Source organism: Hesperophylax consimilis, chromosome 15, assembly GCF_061612785.1.
Source record: "Hesperophylax consimilis isolate HC1 chromosome 15, BYU_Hcon_1.0, whole genome shotgun sequence".
Taxonomy (NCBI): Eukaryota; Metazoa; Arthropoda; class Insecta; order Trichoptera; family Limnephilidae; genus Hesperophylax; species Hesperophylax consimilis.
Window position 1 is genome coordinate 6,489,262 of NC_142850.1, and position 27,217 is coordinate 6,516,478.

At 35.3% G+C, this 27,217-nt stretch overlaps 1 protein-coding gene across 1 annotated transcript in view; it reads right to left on the reverse strand.

Moving 5' to 3' along the window:
- Window positions 1-27,217, reverse strand: part of Dhc93AB (Dynein heavy chain at 93AB) — a 111,272-nt gene that overhangs the window by 24,909 nt on the left and 59,146 nt on the right. The window contains exons 31-49 of the mRNA XM_089640559.1: window positions 25,267-25,382; window positions 24,977-25,138; window positions 21,622-21,821; window positions 20,573-20,729; window positions 19,415-19,603; window positions 14,242-14,481; window positions 13,740-13,930; window positions 13,375-13,544; window positions 12,988-13,250; window positions 12,522-12,642; window positions 7,872-8,047; window positions 7,339-7,508; window positions 7,078-7,216; window positions 5,842-6,006; window positions 5,520-5,713; window positions 4,596-4,800; window positions 3,636-3,800; window positions 740-880; window positions 479-649 (exon numbers count right to left, since the gene is read on the reverse strand). Coding sequence (XP_089496685.1) covers window positions 479-649; window positions 740-880; window positions 3,636-3,800; window positions 4,596-4,800; window positions 5,520-5,713; window positions 5,842-6,006; window positions 7,078-7,216; window positions 7,339-7,508; window positions 7,872-8,047; window positions 12,522-12,642; window positions 12,988-13,250; window positions 13,375-13,544; window positions 13,740-13,930; window positions 14,242-14,481; window positions 19,415-19,603; window positions 20,573-20,729; window positions 21,622-21,821; window positions 24,977-25,138; window positions 25,267-25,382 — 3,335 coding nt within the window. The remainder of the gene's footprint in view (window positions 1-478; window positions 650-739; window positions 881-3,635; window positions 3,801-4,595; window positions 4,801-5,519; window positions 5,714-5,841; window positions 6,007-7,077; window positions 7,217-7,338; window positions 7,509-7,871; window positions 8,048-12,521; window positions 12,643-12,987; window positions 13,251-13,374; window positions 13,545-13,739; window positions 13,931-14,241; window positions 14,482-19,414; window positions 19,604-20,572; window positions 20,730-21,621; window positions 21,822-24,976; window positions 25,139-25,266; window positions 25,383-27,217) is intronic.

Genomic DNA, 27,217 nt, shown 5'->3' on the forward strand with positions numbered 1-27,217 from the left:
TAAGCAAATATCCAATACTCGACGATTCAAATATTTAAGCAACTACCGCCATACAACTGCACGAAGGTTCGACACATGTACATGTTGCCTTTATTTCGGCGACGCCAGTTTCCCGCAACCAGCCGGGCGAGGTTATCACCACTCATATCATCGAGACTCTAAACATGGCATCACTTGTGTAAGACATTTTGTCAATGCGTGTGCTTTAGATCAATGCTAGGAACAAAACAGTGACAGCTACAACAAACTGTGTGGTTGTGAGTGAGGTTATGGCATTCTTGTTTTCGAGAACTCAACGAGGATTGGCGGCGAAGCGGGTCTCATGATTTCAGTAACTAGTGACGTGTACGGAGGGTATGCGACAAGTTGTAATTATAAAACATAAGTATCGGATACTTGCGTACTCCTGTAGACTTTTATGATTTCTTTCATTCAAAAGACTTGGCATTTCTGTCATATGTCATAGTTAGAAACGTACCTGGAATGTCATTTGGGATGCGAATATAAGTTTGTCACATTCAAAGAGTCCCCTAGTGGTGTACTGAAACACGGAATAGCTGATGCAATCAATCAGATTCTTCACTCGCTGCGTCACATCTTCTGCTGGTTCAGCTTTAGATATCGCTTTTTGGAAAACAACACTAAACGCCTGCAACAAATAACAATTAAAAGCGTTCATTAATCTGTTCAATGCACATACGATAGCAACCTTTTGAAATATAAATAGAATATTGTTTACCTTCAATGAAAACTGGTAAATAGGATTGATAGTATTGAGATCATTTAATATGAAATACAATAAGCTAGCTCTGGCTGCGGCAGGACGATAGAATTCTCTTGCTTGATCTATTTGGTGAGATGTTATTTTAGCTTCAGCAACCTTGAAGAATAATAAATAATAATAGAATATAAACAACAAAACACCAATATATATACAGTGGTATCTCGACATACGAGTGCCCCAACATACGAGTTTTTCGAGATGCGAATTCGGTTTAGCAGGTCGGCCGGTAGGTAAGATCTACGAAGAATTGTAACCCGGTATGTCAGTAGAGGAGGAGATTGTGTCTCTGGGGAAATCCATGGGTCTAGAGGTGGAAGAGAGAGACGTGAACGAACTCGTCGAGGAGCACACCCAGGAACTGACGACTGAGGAGATACAAGAGTTACAGTCACAGCAGCATACGGATGTTATGCAAGAAATTGGTTGTGGGAGAGAGTTTCACAGTTCGTGGAAAAGAAACACCCAGAAAAAGTTGCAACAGGTCGTGCATCTGATCTTTTTAATGACACTTGCCTAACTCATTTCCGGAACATTCTGAGAGGGAGGAAGAAACAAACCTCCTTGGACATGTTTTTTTCTAAACGGCCTACAGGTAAAAGCGAGAAAAATGTAGCGAAAAAGGCAAAGACCAGTAAGGATATCTAATTTATTTATTTACATTCTCTTTTTTGTTTTTGTACAATAAATATTTGTAATTTATAAATACGTTTTTATTATTCAAAACCACGTAACAAAAATAACTAATAACTAATGGTAGTCTAATTGTTTTGTATGGGGAAATCTGCATCGATATACGAGTAATTCAAGATACGAGCAAGGTTGCGGAACGAATTAAACTCGTATGTCGACGTACCTCTGTATATATATATATATTTTTTAATTTGTAATTTGAGACGATGGTCTAGTACAAGGCTGCCCAACCCCAGGCCCGCGGGCCACAATGTGACGAATTATAAGTGGCCCGCGTGAAACATTTTCAAAAAACGTGTGAAACATTTTCAAAAAACGTGTGAAACATTTTCAAAAACCGCGTGAAACGCCAACTTGAAAAAGTGTCGCTGGCCCGCGGTAAAGCAAACAATGCAGCTTGCGCGCGGTCACCAGTGTTGCCAACGAAGGCGATTTATCGCTATTTAGGCTACTCAGAACGAGAATCAGCGATGAAAAAATCTAACCTGTTGAACTTACTTTTTAAACAAAAATACACCGGTTTTTGATATAATATTTTTTGCGTCCGAAATAGAATCTTGTAGCCACCCCCCCCCCACGGAATTCGAAAAATTGTTGTGGGGAATCACATATGATGTCTTTGGGTGCGCGGAATTTTTTCTCAGCGAAGTTCCGTAACAACCCCCCCCCCTTGGATTTCAAATATTTTGTGGGGAGCACTCATTTTGAATTTTTTTTGTTTCAAAATCGTCAATTTCGCCCAACTGTTAAAAAGGTTGGGCAGCCTTGGTCTAGTAGAACCCCCTAAAGTTAAAAGCCATTAAGAGGAATGGCTGCGGTGCCTGTTTCATACAAAATTTAAATTTGGATTTATGGCTAAAATACTAGAGTAAACTGTTTTTTTTTTTTTTTTGTTAAAAGACATGGTATATATAAAGTACGGATGTGGATCAGATTTTCGATTTTTGCCTAAAATTATAGAATATAGGCCCCAGAAAATGACGATTTTACATGATTTTACGAGGCATCTTTGGCAATTTTTTGTGACCAAATGAAAGATATTTTTGAAAAAATCTCACACATCCTGTCTCAGGCATAAAATGAAAAATACAATAAAATTTGAATCTTCACTGAAAAAAGTTTTATTTGCTTCAAAAGCCGAATTTGGTGGCCACAAATTCAACGTTTATTTAACTAGCTTTTTTGTTATTGTCTCATTCGCACTTTCTTGAGTCGGGCTGGCTAGGGTAGGTAGGGGGGGCCGGGGGGCAGGGGCTCTAGAGAGATCGCCCGCCTAACAAATACATGCATACATACCTACGTCAATCGTCCTTCATTTTTTATTATTATTGCTAGTGTATGTATATGTATTAGTCGACATTCGCAGTCAGCCCGCGCGGCCATATAATTGACGAATTTGTTACTTTGCTTACGAATAATATTATTTTTAAACTCCACAGTTTTTAACCGAAGCATCCCCAAATAATTTATTTCATTCAACATGGGTAAGTAATCATTATTTGAGCATTTTTAACAATGATAATTAGGTTATGAATTAGGGAACTTACGTTATTGATTTTTATAAAATGTTATTTGTGTTTTAGAATTAAATGTCTACTTACTGCAGCAAGTTTAACGCCTATCGAGGCAATACTTTCCGGAAAAATAAAGTATTGCAAGTTGCGTGAAGGCAATCTATTTTTGAAAAGAACGCACGATTACTTCTTTCAAATTCAGGGGCAGCTTCACGTAACTCGCAGATTATTTTGTTATTTTGTCATCTGGACACCTTTAGGAGTGATTTTTTAAAGAATTGAACGTGACAACCAGTTCTGGCAGAATAAAATGGATAAGCCACTGGAGACATTTTATATGGAATGTATTTTGCCAGAATTGAACTTGAATAGAACCTTCACAGAACTTGAAAACATTGAAATTTGATGAATTGTTCAAGTTCTATGAAACAACTCGTCCGAAGATTTCACATTTGAAAAAATAATCTTTACTGAACCATTAAAGCGGCCAGGAAACGAAAACAGAAAGTAGAAACAAAATTGCAGATAGACTTAATTCAAAACAATCAAGTTAAAACAGGACTTCGCCACGCTTAGCATAAAATTTTTTTTTTTTTTTTCTTCTTTGTGGATCAATTGTTTTTATATGTACTTATGTAAGCAGGTACCTTTCTTTCAATGTCTGCGGCGGTTTTTTTGGTAGTTTCTAAATTCTCTACAAGAGCAGTGTCTCCGAGGATGTTTGCTCCAGCTGAAGACAAACGAGAGAGCAAGTCGTCTTCCAGGCCCTTCAGCTGAATTTTAAATTGATTCTGTTGCTTTGTCAGCTCGGCCTGTAAATGAATTAAAAATAAAAACTGGTTTTATGTAGGTGAGGACTAATATTTAATTTAATTAATGGAAGATAATAACTGATTATAATGAATGCAGATTGTAAATTAGATATAGATCCTTATCTTTTGTATGACTAGATCTTTAAAAAAATATTTTGTTTATATGACATCTCACACAAGAGTTCAAACTAGAACCAGGTGGACTAGGTCATCACCACTTTGAGGAATTTGGCACCATTGAGAAAGTGGGGAGGGGAAGGAAAAAATAAGGTTAGGAAGTGCATGGCGAATTAAATCTAGTCAATATACTTAGCTAAAGGCGATTAGAGCAATATTTTGATTCTGAAAGGTGTCTAAACAAAGTGATACTGTTATTAGAGTCAAGTCTGATCATCAAACCATATTTATCGATTATTTATATCTTTTGTGACTTTTAAATTGATTTTTTCCTATGTTTTTTCTTTTACTCCAAGGACTGTATCTTCGGTATAAGAGTTAATTTAACAATGTTAGTAGGATAGAATAGGAACAAATATGTCATTTACATACAAAGTGAATAATATTGGTCCCAGAACGTTACCTTGTGGAATACCAAAATTTGATGTTTCTTGGTCGCAAATTTTAATGTAAGCATATACACACACACTTACTATAAACTAATATATTTAAATTACATTTGTTAAATTGATTACATTTGAACTCACAACCTATGGATTAAATAACCAAGAAGATTATCATTCTGCCGGAGAGGGTCGACGTATAGTCATATTTGGATTAGTACAAAAATATCATAACCTTTAAATCTTCCAAATCTGGTCTTTCCGCCTTGACAACTTCGGCCAGTAGCTGATCCTCCAGCCCGTCTCTGGTCACTGTGAAGTTGACCAGAGTGGTCTGCGCCTGCATCTCGGGCTTGTAGTGAGGGTTTGCCAGCTTGGTGTGAAGAATCAACCTGAACTCTGCATTGTACTCCACCTCTTTGTCACCTATCTTTATGGCTCTGAAAGGGAAAATATTGTTGTAATGTCGTTATAAAAACAATAACTAGGTGTGGACAATGAATTGGTGTAATAGAAATTGTCTGCCTTGAAACGGTGCCTGATGGAATACCAAAATTTGATGTTTATTGGGTCACTAGTTTTAATATAATACATGTGTATATAAGTGAAACTCGCCTAAGAATTTCCCACTTTAGAAGTTTTCACACACAAGAAGTTTTGTTTCTGCAAAAAACACGATTTTTTCCCACGTAAGAAGTTTCAGCTAAAACTGCTTCCGCCTAAGAAGTTTTAAAAGTTCAACGGTGAATCCATCACAAACGAAAACTAGTGGCGAAATGTATTAATATATATAATTTTATATATTGTTCAATTCAAGTATTAATAAATGTTTTCATTGTTTAAACATGTGACGATTCTATTAAAAATAACCCCGATTACAAAGGTTTATGGTGAGATATAGAAATTTGGATCCCACATTTTTGGTCCTCAGTCCCTTGGAAAACTTTTTATGAGAGTTTTACTGTACTTGCACATGTGAAATTGATTTAATTTAAACTCACAAATTCTGATTCCATGGCCAAGAGGATTACACTCTGCCAGAGGGCATACTATTATAGTAATATTTGGATTAGTACAAAATTATCAAAACCTTCAAAGCTTTCAAATCATCAATACTTGTTAAGAGTTTATTATTTATTTTATAAAATGAATCTCTTACTTTCCTTTCTTGATGAGATTCCTTCCCAACAATGGATCTAGTACGGGATCAACGTTCTCTCCAATATTTTCAACCAGGACAATTTCTCCTTTGTTCAAAGCCTTCTCAATAGTGTCCAAGTATCCTTTTGAACCCAAACGAATAACTTGAAGGATATCTCCGTACTTTTGCTTTATCCACTTAACTCCTTGGAGCTAAGAAATAGAAATAAATCTTTAATTTTGTATTAACTTTTAATATAATTATGCACTCAAAACATTGTTAAAATCCTGAAGTTTTAAGTTGAGTTTTGGTAAACATACAATTTATGGATTGTTTTTACCTGAGGATCTATCATCAATGGCCACCTGTCAGAATTGGACAAAATGGTGGCATTCTCTGTGCTCATCCTGTCAGAAGGCAGTCCTTCATTCTGCCACATTGCTATTTGAGTGTCATCTGTCAACAGGGTGAGAGGATCCAGACCCTCTGTTATTGGCAACGGCGGCTGAAAGATTAAAAGAATCCAATTGAAATTATTATAAAACGAAAAATAGTACTTTGAATTCCCACCGTCATTGGTACTACAACCCTAGGGAAATCCTAACCGCGGAAACTCTTTCACTCTGCTGGTTTCTTGATGTCTCTATCAAGTTCCTTATTCCATAGAAAGCATTAGTGTTAGCTTCCATTCCATCCAGCTTCCTAAATTTAGGCCTCCCAACACTCCATCATCTCGCTGGTTTATAATGCTGGGGTGAGTTAATTAATAATATTCAAATATCTTTAATAAGGTTTTTAACCGAGTAAATGAGACATAATATTCACATACAAGTTCGTAAGTTCGTAAATTAAGGGGTAACAGTATACATGGTAAGTTAAGGTAATTTGGCAGTAGTTTTGAAAAACAACTTCTCTATAACCCATCGCCATAATATTATATAAACTTCAAAAATTATTTTTTACAAAATACTGACAAATTACCTTTACCCTTAACTATCTCACTATACGCCATTGATAATGACATCTTACTATAAAAATTAATAGAAGTTTATTGAGCAATGAAAAATTCTGAAAGAAGTTCCGGGATCCACATCCCGTTCATCCAACGAGGGATGATCTACCCAAAGCCAAACTACTAAGCCATCAAATTCTTTATTTAGCCATTGCATAATATGATGACTACGAACGGATACGCCTACGACAAGATATTACGTTAAACTGAAATTGCCCTCATTTATAAGGCTGCTACCACCGAAATATAATATAATGGATTGGCCTTTCTGATATCAAAAAAACAACATACATAATAATTTTTTTTTATATTAACTCCACACAGGAGGCCCTGAAGAAAGTTATTATAAGTCTCTTCGGTGATTGGCCATCTTCAATCCTTGTTTCATTTATTGGTCAAGAGAGCTGTCAAGTTTTATGAATCTTGTTATTGTCTTTTGACTTATCTGTAGTAACAACATTGATATGAGATATTCAATAAGATGCATCCAATTCATGTTTAGTATAACCTTTATAACCGTATTATACCGTTGATATAGAATTTATGTTAGAACAAGTTACTAACCTCTAAAGTCTTTAGATGTGTGAGCCACATTTTATTGAGAAGATCAAGCCGGTACTGTTTGGTAAAGCACCCAACATATGAAATAAACGCCGTCACTAGCAACACATCTCCCGGGAGAGTGGTATTTTGCTGCATAAAACTGAAATAAATACAAAATATACATACATAACATATGCTTTAATGCATACGTACCTAGCACATATGACTTGTAAATGCATAAGTATGTATATAGTATAGGTATATAAATATGTGGGTACTTACTCTGAGACAGCTTGCGCCCATCTAACATTCTCACTAGCCAGCCCGCCTACCAGTCTGTTAGCCAACTGAATGGTGCAGTTGGTAGCATCGGCTTCCTGTTGACAGCGGAGTTTCTCTAAGGTAGCCACCTCAAAGTCAGCCGTTAGCTTGGCCAACTGTTCTTCTAGAGACTAGAAAATTATGGTTTATTGATACAATTTCACATTACATATTGACCCTAAAGTTTCAAGCAAAAGCAATTTCATTTCAAATTGCATGTAAGTGTTGTAAAATATTACATTAAATATGAAAGCAATACGTAATGTATTTTGAAAAATAGTTGTTAAGCATACAGATATAATTAGAGGCGCTACTGCTTACTAATATCTTGTTGAAACTTGTTCCACTATTAGAACGCGATAAATGGTGCGCGTTGACCGGAATCGTTAGTTTTAGTTAGAGCGTTGGGAGAGTTGGAGGTCGAAAAGCAGAACCTATTTTTTCACTTCATTACTCATCTAAATATAATACATCAATGTTATTAAGACACTTACGGCAACTTTAGCTTTAATGATTCGCAATTTCTCTGTGGCCGCTGCCAACTCGGCATTGGCTTGCGCTAGAGCCTTCCTTTTAGGTTCTACATCACAAAACACTTCATAGAACTTGATGATGTTAATAACCCATGCGCACAATCCTGCAGCAGCTCCCGATTTGGATCTAATAAATTCTAGAAAACAAAATTACCAAAAATGCAAATTTTGGTTGTTTCGGTGATGTGCGTTAGTTATTACTAAATTCTCTCAAATTTACTTTGAATTTAAAAATCATTTTCAAAACTTGAACTGTTTGAAGAATTCAGACAGGCCTACCTATAGTATAATATTGTTAAGAGAAAATTATTTTAATTGCCATTTTCAACATTGGAACTGATTTCTCAAGAATTCAGTCAAATTTTTCACAGTTCTGTGCTAGTTATAAAATAAAATAAATATTTAATATTATTTTTAGCTTATGAGATAAATATTTATTTTATTACTAGCTGTACCCCGCCACGCGTTGCTATGGCTCAGTGTGTCTGTACAGATAGAGAAACAATAGCGCTTTGTCTTCTACGTCCAAAGCATGTTTTTACCTGGAACAGGTGATATAATATAGGTATACAGTGAAACTCTCTTGAGAAGTTTTCCAAGGGACCGGGGAAAAAAAACTTCTTAAGTGGGAAAACTTCTTAAGTGGGATTCAATTTTAGCCATTTAATAACTCGAGTCCGGGGCATACGTCATTCCTATGTCTACCTACGTTAAATTGTCGTGAAAACAAGCTCATATGATCCAAGCGGTCAAAAAAAAATAAATATATATACATCTTCTAGTTATCATGGTAATTAGTATTATGTATTCAGAAAAAGGTAGTTATATCATACGAGCTGTTTGACGCTGGAATTATAATCTGTGAACGCATCCAAAAACTACAAAAATCATTTGCGAAGTTTCGTTTCAATCTACATTTTAAATTTATGCATATGTATTTCCTAACCTTCAAACTTAATTTACAACAAATGTCAGATGAAACATGATGCACGGCAATTTTTGATGTTTGAATGAAAAAAACGTAATTATAATGCATATTTTACCATCTCCCCCGCCATATAATCATGTTGTTATGTATTTAAAGGTGAAATATTCCGTATTAACCGTGATCCGATAGATTATCAAAAGTTTTTCGTGTTTTACAAATTCAATGGAATAAAAATTTTATACAATAATATTACGAAACATCTCTATGTTCATTATCAAAGGGAAGATTATTGAAGGAGGCGTCAAATGTTTGCAAATGTAGATCTAGCCCACGTTGTCATTAAGGTTGAGTTTAATATAATCTTTCATGTTATTTCGGCCTTAAAGACGCTTGCATATTTGTTACATAATTCCGCATTGTTTATTCGTTCCATTGCTATTTTACCTAGTTAGGGGATTAGGAGACGGGGTATTTGGTTTATTTATTGGTTACGGCAGGTTACGGCTTACGGCCCGGCGGCCGACAAAGGGTTTTATGGTCTCAGGTACTAGGTATGGGTTTCAGTCAACGTCTTTCAATTTATGACTTGGAAAAAGGTTTATTTTAGATATTTTGCGACACAATATTTCGTTTGTGTTGATTTTACCGCCGGATTTCTAAAACCTCTTAAGGCGAAATAGGTAGACTTGACCTGAAATTTGGCATTTTTGAGGCCAGTTTTAGACGTATGGACACTTTTCTAGAGAAAAACACAAATTGATTTCGAAAGATCGTTATTTTATCTATTAAAGTAAGATGTTAAATTTTGAAAAATAATATTATTTTCATACCATAATAAAGCGTTACCGTTGGACGATGCGCAGATTTGTTGCATTTTCAAAGGCGAAGTTGTATTATACAACAAATATTTCAAATCATATAATAATTCAGTATAAACAATCAATAAATTATCTATCATATGTATGTATAAGAATTTTGTTTTTATTTCAAATAAAATTACTAATAAATAAATCCGAGGACGCGTTTTGTGACGAAAATCCCTCAATTTGACTATTTATTTATGACCTTACAAATTGGTATAGTTGAAATTTTTTTACAAAAATAATTTACTATGATATTATTGAAACATTAAAAATAATTTATGACCAAGAAATATATTCTTAAAGTATATAATAGTAATTAATTTCGATTCGCGTTTATTGTTTGTTCGTTGTTCCTGATTACCTCGGCGCAAGCCGAAATTTTATCATTCCCCGCTGCGACAGGGCGGCGAGCGGACGTCTATTCCACGCCAGTCTACTTGATAACATTTTAATGAAATTCCTCGTTTAAAAATGGCGAGAAAAATACTATCGGACAAAAGTTTTATAAGAAAACAAAAATTTCGTCATCAAAAACGTACATGGGAGAAATATTTGCAGAAAAAAAAAGGGTTAGTCATATTTAATTATCCTTGTACATTGTACGTACTCTATATGCTACAGGGTCGTTCAAACGAATCAGTCAGAATACGCATATATTTTTTATAACATTTAGCGATAATTTTGTGTTGTTTAATTTTCAGGGAAAATAATCACCTACCGACGAATGATTGTGATTCTGAAGCAAATATTGTCTCTAAAATTCCGTCGGTATGTGTAATTTACATTAATATTATTATTATTTTATTATGTAAATGGGTAATACCTACAATATATTGTGAATCATGGATATTATGGTGACCGAAACCGTCAATATCGGGGTATTTATAAACTAGCAATTATTCCCGGCGTTACGCGAGTTACACGCACAAAACCATACCCTTGTATACATGGTGTCGGGAAACGCGTAGTATATTACTGTGACCGATTCAACTCTAATTACCGCGGTAATTATAAACAAGCATTTACTACCCGGTGTTGCGCGATTTACGCGCATGCAACATTACCACGTGTACACGGTGTCGGGAAACTCGTGGTGAAATTACGGTGACTGAAACCGTGAATATCGCGGTAATTATAAAATATCAATAATTCCCGGCATTACGCGAGTTACACGGACAAAACCATACCCTTGTATACCAGCGCCCTTGAGGTGATTTTGCACAAAAACGGCGCTATACAACTCATCCAATTATTATTATTATTATTATTATGGTGTCGGGAAATGCATGGTATATTACGGTGACCGATTCAACTGTAATTACCACGATAATCATAAACCATAATTGACTACCCGGCGTTGCGCGAGCAACACGTATGCAACAGTACCTTGTACACACGGTGTCGGGTAACTCGTGGTAAAATGTTTCCAGTCATGGATTCAACGTTGGGATAAGTATATCTCTAGTCAAGCACAGTACTTCCAAGGAGATTAATTCCATTTCCATGTAAACTTATTTGTAATAAAATTTTCTTAGTTACACATTAAGCTGTACAATTTCTGTTTCGAAATCTTCCTCATATAAATATATTTAACTGGCTACAAAAGAGCAGGAAATGCCGCATTTTAGTCTATGCGTATATGATTCCCGTCAAAATAACGGTTTTGATTCGTGATGTGCGATTCAAATCATGTTTTTGTTAATAATTTCTATTCTATTGTCCAATTCCCTATTACATTGGTATAATTCAACATATTTAGTATTTTTAGTGTTACTTTTTGTCAGTTTCATAATGTCATATTGTGAATTGAGCTTCTTGTTTTAGAAGAAAAAAAACGAGGTTATTTTGATATACTTACTTTAAGTATTAGAAATAAAACTTACTAGTAATACCTATCTTACAAACGGATAAATATGTAAGACGAGAGATTTTTTACAATCAAACTTAATGTTAATCACTTTTGTAAAACCTATGTAAAATAAAATTTAAAAAAAAACAAGTGAATAAAAATATTTGAAAAATTAAAAAAAAATGTTTATTCAAATACCTACCTATTTTGTACCTACTATGTCAACGCACTGCATTTGTATTTATTTATGTTTAAGCACTCGGACGTATAATTTACAAATATGTATGTAACTACTTATTAGGAAGAAAGCTACAACCGAAAATTCAAACACAATAATTGTTATTTCATCGGAACCATGCTGTAGGTTTCGACCGCCGCGCGGAGTGTACGGCTGGCAGTGGAATGAATATAGTATTTCTGTCTCGTTCTAAAAAATGTCCGATCGCGAGACTGTCTTTTGACGAAATTCGAATTCTCGGTCGCTGGTTAATACGCCTTAAGCGGGAAGCAGTTTTAGCTCTAAAACTTCTTATGTGGGAAAAAATCGTGTTTTTTGTATGGAAATTTCAAGGGACCAAAAATCAAAACTTCTTAAGCGTGAAAACTTCTTAAGTGGGAACTTCTTAAGCGAGTTTTACTGTATAAAAACATATGCGTATTCGAATGCAACGTTGTGTAAAAATTTCAAAGCAATAGATGAAGAACTTTCGGAGATTTAAGATTTTGAACAGATGAACATTTAGATTTTTATTTATATAGAATAATTTATTTTTTTACATAAATTTTATCGTAGATGTTTATCAAAATTTTAGAAAACAAGCTTTTTATAAACAGAAAGTAAAAAGGAAGAAAGATAAAATTATATTTATTTAAAAATAAATGTAATTAATCAAAAAAATTTATAAATATAATATGAATAGTAGTTACAAAAATCCCTGTATAATTATTAAATGACTTGCATATTGGTTTACCTGGTTCAAATTCAACATCCTTTAGATATGGTGCAATAGCCTTAATCACTTCTGGGTGAATGTTTTCCTTGTCGTAATTTATAAGGGATTCTAAAAATGAATCGACTTTTGCCATCACAATCTGAAAAATTATTAATACATACAATATTTAAGTTTAACCGTCTTATTTTAGAACTTAATAAACCGACCCAACCTTAATACACTAACCCCACTTAATGTCACCCAGGCTTTCATTACTAAATAATATAGGCCTTAGTCGTAAGTCACTAGATATAAGTCTTAAAGAAAAGTCAGTATAATATGCTGTTATAGCTAGACCGCAATCAAAAGAAGGGACGTAATTTATTAGTAGTTTGCTGGCTTTCGTTGGTGGCTTGCCACATTGCATTTGCCTCCCACGCTTCATTACGGATGATGCTAGGGAACGGTTATTTGTTTGCGGTCGCACTCTAATAAAATAACATACTTTGGCAGCTTTCCAGCTTCTATCCTTTGGAATCTTTCCTCCTGGAGCCAAAAGCACCATGACAGCGGCTGTAACATTAGTAACAGCTCCCGGAGGCGAACCGAAGGACTTCAGTTCCGTAAGGTTGGCTTTGTTCAGCGTGTTCAGGGCATCCTGTGCAGCTTGCAGGGCTGGCTCGGCCTTTACCAGATCTTCTTCACAGTCTTTCTGCTTCTTGGATACCTCTTCTGCGATGATGCCCACTTTGGTTTCCTCATCATCGGCTGAAAATGAGGATTTTATAGGAATTAGAAAGTTTTTACTGGCTATCAAAGTGCTATCAATTGTATTGGAAAGCCTGTAATGTTTTAAAAGAGGAAAGACTAATATGATAGACTTTAAACATACCCAATGCCTTTTCCATCTGCACCTTGTCAGTTTCAACTCCGACAATTTCTATAAGTGCATCAGCTGCATCATTCTTCTGCTGCAGCTCTATCTCTTGAACCGCCAGTTTGGCTTTCAGATCTTCCACTTGCTCTGCTGTACTACGCAACTTTTCTAAACCATTTTCCAACCTAAAAAACATTACAATATCAATTTAATTTAACATAAAAACTACACAAAAATAACAAAAACTAACACAATATAATCTAAGTTTCAAAGGGATATTGTAATATGACAAAGGAAATAAAAATAAATAATTTTGTCTAGGATGTATTCAATAATATTTATGTTTATTACAGCTAAAAATTTATTGATGGTCTTCTTACCTCAACACATTTCCAGAGAGCTCGATTGACTTCTGATTGAGTAACTTTGAATACAAACTGATCTGCTCAAGATAACTCTTTGGAGTGGTATAATTGTACCGTCTGTCATTTGCAAGATAAGCTTTAGACATGGAATTCACAGATGTGTGAGCGAAAGCCATGAATTTAGCAACAGAATCACGGAATGCAACCTGAAACCAGTTTTTTCATGATTGTTACAAAGAACAGAATCCTAAAAATAGTAAGCTATGAACGTTATGTAGAAACCACCATAATCATAACATAAGGCATTTCCTAATAAACATACAAAACTGGAATAATTTATTCATATTCATTTGGCATTTGGTTTTGAATTTGCCCGCGCTCATTCAAAAAATCATACCTCCGAATTTTGATACGGAATATAATAACTGTTGTCCTAATAATATTGCAGTGTGATGTATTGTATTTGAATATGTGTGTAAATATTAAAAAATATATTTTTAAATTCGTGTTGAATTACCGGCAGCGCTTTAGACTCCTGCAAAAACCTGACAGAGACGGAAACCAGGGCTTCCTGCGGCCACTCGTGGAACCAGTTGATGGCCGTGCTGTTGGTGATGGCGGGGAACTTGCGAGAGCGGACACGGAGCGTGGAGCCCACCGGGGAGAAGCAGAGCACCACTTTCAGCTGGCGCCGCACACGGTCGATAAAGAACTTCCAGCAGTTCTCACGTGTGTCTAGTATTCCAGCACCTTTTACCTGAAAATTTATTATACTGTTATAATAAGTAGAAAGAGGTTCAATGACAAAATAAAAAGTTCACGAAAGTAAAGAAAAACACATCCATTTTAGCACTACTCTGTTTTGTCACTGTTTTGTTTTATCTGATTACCGTAGTAAAGAATTTGCAAAATGTAGGTGTGTTTTAAACCTCAACAATAATATTACATACATATATTTAATCTTGGTATTTTTTGACGTCAAGTGTAATACATCCTTAACACAGACCACTAAACAAAATGTGTGTGGCCACGCCCGCGCCCCGATGTTTCAACAAATGGAGGAGACGGAATGTGAATGAAAAAACACAGTTTGCACTAATCGATGTTTGTGGAAACGGCCGCTGGGGACCAACGTTAACTTCCGCGTCTATCTCATAAACATACAAAATTTGAATTACCAGCTTAGAAAACTCGTTAATAATATTATAACACATACAGGGTATTAAGGAGATGCACCGGACTTGCTTCAACCAATGATTTCTGACCTTATTTTGAGTAAAAAATATGTAAATGAAATTTTGGTCTCCGGTGACACTTTTGGTTGCTAGACCAGGGCTTCCCTAACTGTGAGTCGTGACACTGCGGGGCGCCGCGGGATCATCCCAGAGGCGTCGTGAGGCAATCTTTATAGCGTCTTCCACACGCACACTTCGGAGCGACTGAGTCCCGCGCCACTTCAGGCCGCCGCGATAAAGATCAAAAATAAATTTAGAGGCAGAGACGAGAGTGGCGATTTCGAAACTTCAACCTCGTTTGAGAAACTATTCTCATTAATACCAAAGAAAAAAATTGCTTTTTTATCTTTTTTGTTTGCTTCCATTTTTGTTTTTATGTTGTGTTCTTTATTTTCTAATAAAAAATTTAGATACTATTTGGAGTTTTTCTGACAAATTGTTATTAGGTAACGTACCCATACTACGTGACCCGTTCAGGGGGGGGGGCTTCAAAATACTACGCTTGGTACAAATGAGCGGCGGGGGGCTTAGATTTTTAGTCACCGGGGGGGGGGGGCGTCGCAAAAATATGGCAACTTCCCAAGGGCGTCACAGTTGAAAAAAGTTTGGGAAGCCCTGTGCTAGACAGTTAGGGTCGGTCTGGGGGGTTGGGCGGTTACCCGTCTGCGTGACCAGTGACGGCATGTAAAATAAACCAATTTTCATTAGTTTTTGAAAAGACCAAAATTTATTTAGAATTTACTCGTTAGGTATAGTGGTGAGTCCAAAAACGACAAACACGTTTGCACAACATGTTTGGAGTTAAAAAATGCCCAAACTGTTATTTATAATCCGCACAAACAGTTTGTCCGTTTTGTCGACTCTTCTAACTTATATCAAGAAAGCACGAGTGTGAATGAAAAAGAACTATTCCAAATGAAAAACATTATCTTACTCTCTCGCACTAACGTCGTAATAATATGTAAGAGTGAGATAGGTCTGTTGCAGGCGAAAAACATTACCTGTTATTCCGGGAAAAAACACTATCTTAACGTTTCACACTTAAGGCCCATTACGGGTAAAGAGCGAGAAGGCAATCCATAACAGGTAAGGGCTGTTTCTGTAAGGCACCCTGTTTAGCTGTTTTTTCCTGGAAAAAACACTATCTTAACGTTTCACACTTAACACCCATTACGGCAAAGAGTGAGAAGGCAATCCTATTATTTTTTAAACGGGTTGAAATTGAAATCACATAAATAAGGGGCTGTTTGCCGTTTTCCATTCATTACAAAACGAGAACGAGAGTAACGAGAAAAACGAACAGACCTTACCAAACGGCTCGTATACTGAGTGTTGACTGTTGATAGTATAAATTTTTTTATTTTCTGAACGACAAATTCTTGGTTTTGTGTTGTGCTGTGCGTTGACTACGTTATAATAAATAAAGTTGAAGTGTTTTTTAAAGTAAAATTAAATATGGCGAATAGACAAAAAAGTGGAGTATGGAACTATTTTAATAAGTCTGATAACAATATGGCCATTTGCATAATTTGTAATCAGGCCGTGTCATATAAATCGACAATATCAAATTTAAAGGGGCATTTACAAAGAAAACACATATCTATTCATCTGGAGATGACGTCAAATAATATTCGAGAACCAATACAGGAAGAAACACGACGTCAGCCTGTTCTTCAGCAACCAAGTTGCTCTTCCCAAGAACCAGGCTGTTCCAGAAGACAAGAAACAGGCAGTGCAGCTGTTTCTCTGGAAACGGTTCATCTCAACAAGCGACAAAGAACGCTGAGCTCTTTTGTTTCAAAAAAGGTCACGCCGGATCAGAAAAAGAAAATCGACAATGACTTGTTGGATCTCTTTATTGAGGACTTTCAGCCATTCAGTATCGTCGAGGACAGAGGATTTCGAAAATATTCCAAATGGATTCCAGGATATGATCTTCCCAGTAGGAAAACAATATCTTCAGTCATGATACCTGCGTTATATCATAAATCCATATCGACCGTTAAAGACATTGTTGCTGCTAATGCTGTTAGCATTTGCGTCACGACAGACATGTGGACTTCCAGGACTACGGAGAGCTACCTTGCTATAACAGGACATTATATTGACAACGACTTTAATTTCAGGAGTGTTTTATTACAGTGTACAAGTTTTCCTGGAAGCCACACCGCAGTTCGATTGGCCGAAGAACTCAGAAAAGGTTTAACGGAGTGGAAATTGATCGGCTTAGTAAATTTCTCCGTATCAGATAATGCAAGTAACATCACCAACGCACTCGAAGAAATTTTACAGTGGAAGCATTTCGGCTGTTTTGCGCATAAATTAAATTTAATAGTGCAGAATGCTTTAAAAAGTTTTGAAAATACCATCGAAAAAATTAAAATAATCGTTGCCCATTTCAAAAGGAGCACCCTGTCGTGCGAGAAACTTTTAAAATATCAGTCATCACAGGGTGTCCAGGATCCTAAGCGTCTGATCCAGCAAGTTCCAACGAGGTGGAACTCTGTATTTTATATGCTGCGCAGATTCACAGAATTGGAAGAAGCCCTTAAAGCAACCATGGCATTAATTAACAAAGATTTGCCTTTAATCACAGGTCATGAATGGAAAGCCTGCAAAGAGCTGTGCGAGGTTTTGGAACCATTCGAAGAGATGACAGCTTCAATGAGCGGTGAAAAATACATGACGGGAAGCTCTGTAATCGTAGTTACTAGATGTTTACTGGGTGTATGTAGTAAATTTGAAAGTTCGGATAAGTTCTGCGACCCCGTTAAAAACATAATTCTGCAACTGCAAAACGGATTAAATGAAAGGTTCAGAAATATAGAATTTAGCACTACATTTGCTTTGTGTACTTTTCTGGATCCGAGGTACAAGTTGCACGTTTTTTCAGATGTCACCGCTGCCAACAAAATTAAAACCCATGTTCGAGACTTGGTAGCGGCGATGATAAGTAAAAAAACTGAAGTGAGACCCATTACAGCTGAATCGGTTACCACGGGCACCACGGCATCATCCACGACGTCTAAAAAAATTTCGGCCTGGAGTATTTTTGATGAGATTTTGGCAGAGAAATGCGTGCAGGGGAAAAGCACTCCATTATCCCAGGCAATAAAAGAATCGGATATGTATATTTTTGATGATATGCTGCCTCTGAGAAACGAAGCTGGTTTAATGAACTGCCCTCTGGATTGGTGGAAAAGACACCAACATGTGTATCCGAATCTTGCTGAAATATTTAAAAGTAAATGCAATATTGTTGGTACTTCGGTTCCATGCGAGAGGATGTTTTCAAAAACAGGAATTTTAATCAGTGAAAGGAGAGCTAGATTAACATCAAAAAAGGTCGAAATGCTCATGTTTTTGAATGTTAACAAAATAGAATAAAAAATACGTTTTTCTTGTATATATTTATAATATAAATGGGTACATCGTCTGAAAACAATTGTATGATGATATCATTGTATGGATTATCTGAAAGTTTATTTAATAAATTTTGTTTCTGATTCTGCCTAGAAATTATATTTGTTTTACTTTGTATATTCTGTGTATTATTATTTCTTTGTATATTTGTAAACGGTGCTATATAAATAATGTTAAGTTAAATAGGTTAAACCCTCACTGAAAACAATATAAGATTGTAAATTTTCGTAATGTTTAGAGATACGCACCTACTTACTCGTATAATAATAAGAATGGCATTAAAATTATGTTTCCAAGAACATACTCGTAATTACTTGTCCAGGTAAATCGGGTAAACTGCCTACCAAATTAATAATAAATGACTGCAGTTTCCCCGGAATCCGGCTGATTTGGAAAATATTTTAAAACCAGTTTTTGTACTTCATGTAATTATAACAACACTAACCATATTATTACCTGTTAATAATGATATTTAAATAGTAAAGTTTCCACGTTTCCAAGAACTCTTAATTACATGTCCAGGTAAATCTGGTAAACTGCTTATTAATCCTATTATAATAAATGAGTCCGCAAAGTTTCCCCGAAATTCGGCCACTATTGATTAATATTTTGAAAACCCATTTATGTACTTAATCACAAAACTTAATTTTAATGATACCTAGCTATCTCGCCCCTATAGATAGCAGGGTTTTATTACTTTTATTGTTATGGACGGTAACTTACAGTTACGCTACTAACCCATTACTAATTCACACAAATTACCTCTAAAACGACTCGTTTTTTTTCAACAGTTTGGGCAAACAGTTGACGTTTTACAAATAACAGTTCGTTTTCGTTTTTTAAAAAGAACAGAAACGCCCACCACTAGTTAGGTACGTCCGTTAACACCTGTAAATTGAATTCGTTAACACTACTACTATTATCAATTTGTAACGTATTTTCCATTATTAATTATGCATACCTTTCAAATATTTATTTAACAGTCAAACAATAAGGCAAAAAGCCATAAATACAATTTATTTGAAGTCTAACCTCATTTCTCACTCCAGCGATGATGTTTTCCACTTCATCGTCAGGGAAAAGGTCGGCAACTTCTCCCGATGCCAGCAGATCATTGATCAGAACCAGGAACTGTTCATTTGGTACTTGGGCATCAGTCATCAGGAACATTATTCCCACATTCTTTATTCCCGTCTTCATATAGAGACCGGAAAGTTCATGCTGAAAATACAAACACATTTTGTAAAAATATCAAATTGGGTTTGAGTTGGGTTTGGGTAGATTGGGTTCACAGAATAAAAAAGCACACAAGAAAGTTTTCTTGATCCAAAAGTCTGACCATTCATTGCTTAATTTTGAAATACAGAACTGTGTATCATCATCATTTTGAAATTCCAATGGGATGTGCAATATACAATGCCAGGTAAGAGAAACAGAGCACGTGTTAAATGGGCAAGAAATTAAAGGTACTAATTCAGTGTCGACACTGGTTTCCACGTAGAAAGCATTTCTAGTGTGTATTATCTATTTATGACCAGATTAAGTTATGTTGTTAGGTTAGGTTCGCCTAGGTTAGCTTACAATACATTATAATATTTATATATAGGGTTTTCCAATAAGAGGTGTTATTTTGAATAGCCCGCTATTTCGGTAGATGTTACTTGTGAAGCTGTCATTTTTTGACATTGACAAGTAGAAACTACGCCATTAATAAAAACGGAACGATACACGCTTCAACAACGCATTGAAATTATTAAAATTCACTTGAGTGAATCAAATGCAAATCATCTTGATTGATGAGGCCCATTTCCACCTCTGGTGGCTTCGTCAACAAGCAAAATTGTCGCATCTGGGGCTCAGAACACCCAAGAGTTATTGTTGAAAAGCCTCTCTATCCTCAATGTGTAACTGTTTGGTGCGGTTTATGGTCCGGCGGAGTCATTGGACCTTACATTTTCAAAAATGAAGCTGGAGCAACAGTTACGGTGAATGGATTGCGCTATCGAGAGATGATTAATGATTTTTTATGGCCGGAATTGGATGGTATTGATCTGGACAACGTTTGCTTTCAATGAGACGGCGCTACGTGCCACACAAGCAACGAAACCATTGATCTTTTACAATTGAATATCAAAATAACACCTCTTATTGGAAAACCCTGTAGAAAGTTTTATGAACTTGTTGGCCTACTTTGAGATCAGTGACTCCGTATCCCTTCCTCAGCTGAATCTGGAACACTTCTAAGCTGGAAATGAAGGCGGCAAGGCGAGCCAGGGACTGTTTTCCAGAACCTCCCACCCCCACAAGTAGGGCACTGCCCCGGGGGCTTTCCAGGATACGATTAATCCTAAATAAAATAAATAAATATTATAACACTTTTGACACTTAAACCCTGATCACCAGTAAAAACTCTCCGACGGTGGCCTCTAGCATAATGAGTTTGCTGTTTAGAATTTCTAGGTCATAACAACTATTTTCAGTTAGCAACATCAATACTGAACAAGAGTCCACACTGCTCCTAACTGTTCGGAGTCAGAGGGACTATGGCATTCTCAATTGGGGTATGCTGCAAGATCGAAGAGAGTAAGGAATGAAAGGAGTTGATGAAGAGGAAGATTGGGAAATAGCAAATCTAGTCACCAAACATGGCTAAAGCCATTACAAGTATGGTCTGAATTCTGAATGGTGGACTTTCACCACTAGCAGACATTAGCAGGAAGGGTGATACAGACATAGAAATATTTAGGAAGGTTTTACATCTACTTTATACTTAACTAACTGTACCCCGCCACACGTTGCTGTGGCTCAGTCTCTCTGTGCAGATAGAGAAACATAGTGCATCTTACTTTTACGTCTAACAGATGGCGCTCTTTAAAAAAAAACATGTTTTTACCTCTCACAGATGACATCTTAGGCGTATCAAAATTTCAAAGCAATCGGTGAAGAAATTTCGATGATTTAAGATTTTGAACAAACGAACACTAAGGACGGGTTGTTTCGGAGAATTTGAATAATTCATCATATTTCAACGTTCATTTTCGGGTCCTGTGAAAGTCTTGTACGAGTTCTGTTATTATATCATTGTAGGCTAGTTGCATGACAGAACTGAAATAATAACAGAACTTGAAAAAATCTTTCACAGAACTGGAAAATGAACTTTGAAATTTGAAGAATTGTTCAAATTCTCCGAAACAACCCGTCCTTACATTTTTATTTATATAGATAGATTAGTGGCTCACCGGCAAATGTGCATCATAGCATCTTCAAACAGCACAAGGTTCATGGCGGCCACCAGGTCATTGTAGCTCACTAGCGCCTCCTGCAGCAGGTTGTTGAGCATATCCCATGAGAGGATGGGCATATACTTGGGCTCTCCGATGCCACCAGCAAAGTGACAGTATATATTGGGCTTCTCGAATACTAATCCTTCGTCCACTTCCTAAAATCATATTCATGCATTTTGTATATTTCCATGGAAAATAAAGCATTTTGAAATAAAATAATATGTGAATGGAATACATATAAAATTCTTGGGACGAGGCAAGAATGTACAATCAACTAAAAAAAAAAATTTAATATTTTTAATTATGAAAATTTTTGTCACCATCACCAACCACCCTGAATCTCTCTAGCGATATCACCCAATTTGGGAACCAATAATGGGTTAAAATCATAGACATATGAATATTAGTAGACCTGCCCTAAGTGATTAAAAGCGTATTATCCCCACTCCCCATACCGGTTCCATTGGAGCCGGCTGTGCTTGCGTATGGCCTCAAGTGAAATTTGAAAACGTGACGTCATCATTCTTGTGCGAACTATGGTCGAGGCATCATCGGTTCATTTTACGAAATAACACGGCAAAATGTTGACTTGTACTATGAAAACTTGTAAAAATAGATTTGAAAAAGAGAATAAACCCAATTGTCGTATTACATTCCATATATAAGCATTATTTTACTTTATTTTAAGCATATTCACATCGTATAATATAGATCAGTTTTAGGAACATATACTATCACATCGAGAAACGTCTGGACGCGAAACACGAAGCTGGTTGGTTGCTGGGAAGTAAATTATGAACATTTATAAAAGTGTCTTAACTAAATACTTAAACGAAATATTCGACTCTGAAAAGGGAACCGAATTTTTTTGCCGAATTTGGACTTCGCAAATTTGTTCATAACGTGGCGAGTAATTTGCGCTCCCATGTAAAAATGTCTATTCATTCAAAAGCAGATTTTACTTTTAAGAAGTAAATGGTGATATTATAATGCGAGATGCCTATTTACTGTCAGATTGATTTATTGACGAATCACAGTCAGCCTTACTCCCTTCGTTCTTCAACAGTTGATTTTACCCCTCGCCATTATCTTCTCGTCTATTAATTCCTATGTCTGTGGTTAAAATGTAATTTGATTACTTTGTCTTTATAAATTCATATTCAACAGTGTTAGAAAGATTATAATATCATTGACCAATAAAATTATGACACTTAAATTGAAGACCTAAATAAAAAAACAATAAAAAAACCATGTATAATATAAAATGGTCCTGAAAAAGTCCATCCTGCAAAAATCACCTAGATTTACATTTAACATGGATATGGGTATGTATCAATAATATCAACGAGAAAGTATTTGAATCCTATAATTTCTATACCCGCTATATCCGATTTTTTGACAAAATGATCTGAGTATGACATCTTGTTCACATTTTTGCGAGCAACAAGAGGAGCCTAAAATTGAGTTTCAAAACCCTCCTTATCATGACCAAAAACCATGTTAAAACTGCGAGTGAGAAACCAAATCCGCTATATCATACAGAAAGTCACTATCAAAACCCGCTATATCGGATTCAACGAATCACAAGCAGTTATTTTGCCAAAATACAATATGGCCGCCGCTCTGACGCCACGCTCGTATGTCAAAATGATCTACGCGTGAGTTTCTAAACCCGCCATGTCGCCTCAGTTGACTTTCAAAATCACGAAGTGAGTATCAAAATCCGCTATATCCATTTTATTTATCGAAATTACTTAATTATTGCTAGACATATATAGAAAAATAAATGCTTTTCGAAATTTTATAACTCCAATTCATTATATAAAAAAATTTAATGCATTTACTTATGTACGCTAGAGATGTGACAGTTTTTTGCGGTTTTCTCCAAATCAATGAAAGTTGATATAGCGGGTATAGAAATTACACGACTCATTTGTCCCAAGCCAATCTCCTTTCTTTCTCTTTGCTAAGAGGCAAAGGAGGTAAACACTATCATGTCTGACGTATGCTTGGTATCATAAAAAAATTATTTTTAAGGTGTTTTCGGACATGACCACGGTGAGATAGAGATATCTACGGCCTAGGATTATTAAGGTATTAGAGGGAGATGTGAAAAAATGTCAGTCGAAAGTTTTTTGTGTGATAAACGATAGCCATCTTGAACTTGAATGTTAGTTTGCGAAATTATGTCATTATTGATATAATTTAAAATGTCAAATTCTGTGGACATCGTATTGAAAGAAATCGCAAACAATTCATTGAATGATGAGAAAAGTATTTAAATAAAGTAACAATTAGTTTATATGTTACAAGAGAGAAAAATAAAGTGGTAAAAATCATTTGCCATTTTAAAACGAAAAGATATAATTTTTGTCAGTGGTTTTGCGGTTGCATTAAAATGAATATATAAGTACTTTTGCTTTCATTGTTTACTTGTTTAATCTACTTATAAATAATGGACTGAGTTTGGAATTAGTGATCTAACAACTTTTAGGAGAAAAATATTTTTAAAAAAGAAAAAAAAACATTAATTAAAATTCAAAAAAATATTTAGTGCACAAAAATACAGAGTACAAAGGGTATAGCTTATAGGTTACATCCTATTTCTTCCAGCTAACCCAACAAATATAGATTAGATTACATAACCCAACAATTACATGTTAACAAATGTATTTAAATAAAAAATAAAAAACAGAGGTATTTAGTTTATGTAAGGTATTCATTTAAGTTATTTTAAAAATTATTTTCTTCAGGACCTCCTGTGTGGAGTTAATATAAAAAAAAAAAAAAAATTGATTAAAAGAAATGTTTTTAGTGATGATTCAAATTTAAGTATGTCGGTTGTTTGTTTGATGCTACATGGAAGGTTGTTTTATACTTTAATGGCCATGTAGTGTGGTCCTTTTTGAAATATAGTTTTATTTGCTTTTGGGATTAATAAGTTTTCTGTGAACCTTGTAGCGTCTTTATGTGTTGAGTTTTTTTGTGGGAACTTTTCTGGAGATGATCGAACTAACAGGCATAACTCCATTATATATAGTATATATATGTTAATAATTAGATAAATAATCTTAAATTAAACAATATTGTACTACCGGCTTCAGAATATACGAGTACCGGTAAATTAATTACATACTTTGACGTTTTTATAACATTCAATACGCATTAGCAATGTGTATTAACATTTCATATTCTTTTTTTCGATTGACCTTTTACTTCTGGACCCCTAGAGCCGCCTCTGTACTTAGAGCTTATTATTATTGAATTAGTATCATTATTGAATTATTGTCATTGTTTCCATGAGACTAACCTCAAAGTTCTTCTTGCAAATGTCCACTTGCAATTTTAAGAATGAGTCAATGTCCTTGTCATCAGTCAGTTTGTCTCCGTACACTCGGTGAGTTTCATGTAGCCAGAGTCGCAGCATATCACTTGGAGTGTTCAAGCAATCATTTGTGCTGAACAGCAATCCCTAAATAGGTTTATAAAAGTATGCTGTGAAAACTATTTAATAACATAATATGTAAGTATACAACGCGTGATACATAAATTAATCATAATCAAATGTAGCTATTCACTTAAACAACATTAAAAGTTTACCTGGAAAACATTGGACAAATCTCTGAGATTGAAGATGTAATGGAATTTAATTGCTGTGGGCAGAAAAACTTGGCTGACTTTGTGGTGTAGAGTTATGGAAGCGGCCACAACATTTGCTGAAATATAAAACAAAAAGGATTAAAAAATAAAACCTCAGAATAAAACCACAAATATTGTTACATATTAAATATAGGAATACCGCTGATAATGCCGATGAAACATCGGCAAGTATCAATGGCAATTATCGCAAGTGCTCCCCACTGTTGAATTTGGCAGCCACCTCTGGTCTGGAGCCCCAAAATACCTGAAAAAACCCTTGACTCGGTGCAGAAACAGGCGGTCCATTTGTATCGGTCCATTAGCATTCATAAAACAATGGATCTGTGCACGGAGAAAAGAAATTGAAATATTGCAACCAAACACAGACTGATAGAAGTGAGACAACCTGTGTAGTATCCAAATGTATAAGTATATATATTATTAAAACACAAATAACTTTGTTTACATCACATTAATATATATAATCTCTTTAATTTAATGTATTTACTTAATAATTTAATGTATATACTTGCTCCTGATGAGGTGAACATTGTTCATGAAACATGTAGAGATTATATATATTAAAGTAATGTAAACAAAGTTATTTGTGTTTTAGTATAATAAATAATGACATCACAAAGTGAAAAGCTTTCAGAAGAAATTTTCTTCGAAAAATTAATATAAGTATAATTAAAACAATCTATATTGGCTTTAGATCTGCATTGTATACTGTTAGGTTTTAAGAAATACAAAACTAGTGAAATAGATTATATTAAAATGTTAATTTAATAAAATACAGCATGGGTAATCCCAGCGGGGAAAACATTATGAAATAATATTATGTCAATACAAATCATAGGAACGAAATTTAAAAAAAAAAAAATAGATTCCCCTCTCTTTACAAACGGATCGCAATCCAGAGCACAGGCGTGAGGTAGGTATGTTTTCCCTGTTCTACCGGTACTACAATGGAAGATGCTCCAAGGAACTAGCGTCATTGATCCCTTCGACACCGGTGCATAGTCGGGAAACATGCCAAACGCGCGCCCAACATATGTACAAAGGTGACATATGTCACATGGGAACGGATCGCATTTACGATTCGTTTTTAAGTTCAACAGCTCAGCTGCGGAACGATTTTCCAGTCTCTGTGTTTCCTCCCTCCTACAATATGGGTCTCTTCAAGACCCATGTTCACTCCTTCCTCTCCTCAAAAAGACCTTCCACAAAGCATCCCCAAAGATATATAGAATAGAATTACATTAACTCTTTGCACGCGGCTGTATCAACTGTTGATACGGAAACTTTGAATGCCGATATTCCAGCGGTCTTTCGACATAAATTTATTTCCCGCTCGCTTGAACATTTGTAGAACTATCACGATGCTGACATATACAAGAATTTCTCGAAAATAAAATTGTATTTCATTAAAAAACATCGATAATCAAGTGAGCCTCTTTGCGCCTTCGAGTGCTATAGTTTACAATTTTGTCAACGGATGGCGTTAGTCCAATTTTATTATTATATTATTAATTTAAGTGTTCAGTTTTCATAACTAAAAATGATAAGTGCTCATGGTGTCCCACTTGTGTCTATCAACGCAGTGGCCTAAGTACACACACGCCGAGTGAATGGCGGGACCACATTCAAAAGATGCGGTATGTCTTTGTATGAAATTTTATGTTTTTGTTTTTATAAACATCTAAGAGTGTTGACACACGAGGATATGTTATCATATTGTGGAGAATAATCTGTTCTGTCTATATAGTCCAATAAATCATGCCAGAATGCTATAATTTGACATTTAATTGCGTGCATAGGTATTTGAAAATATGTACCGCGTACGGGTATAGATAAAACGGAGCAAATTAACGCGTTCAAAAGGTTAAAGAATCAGGGTCTAAGTTATAAT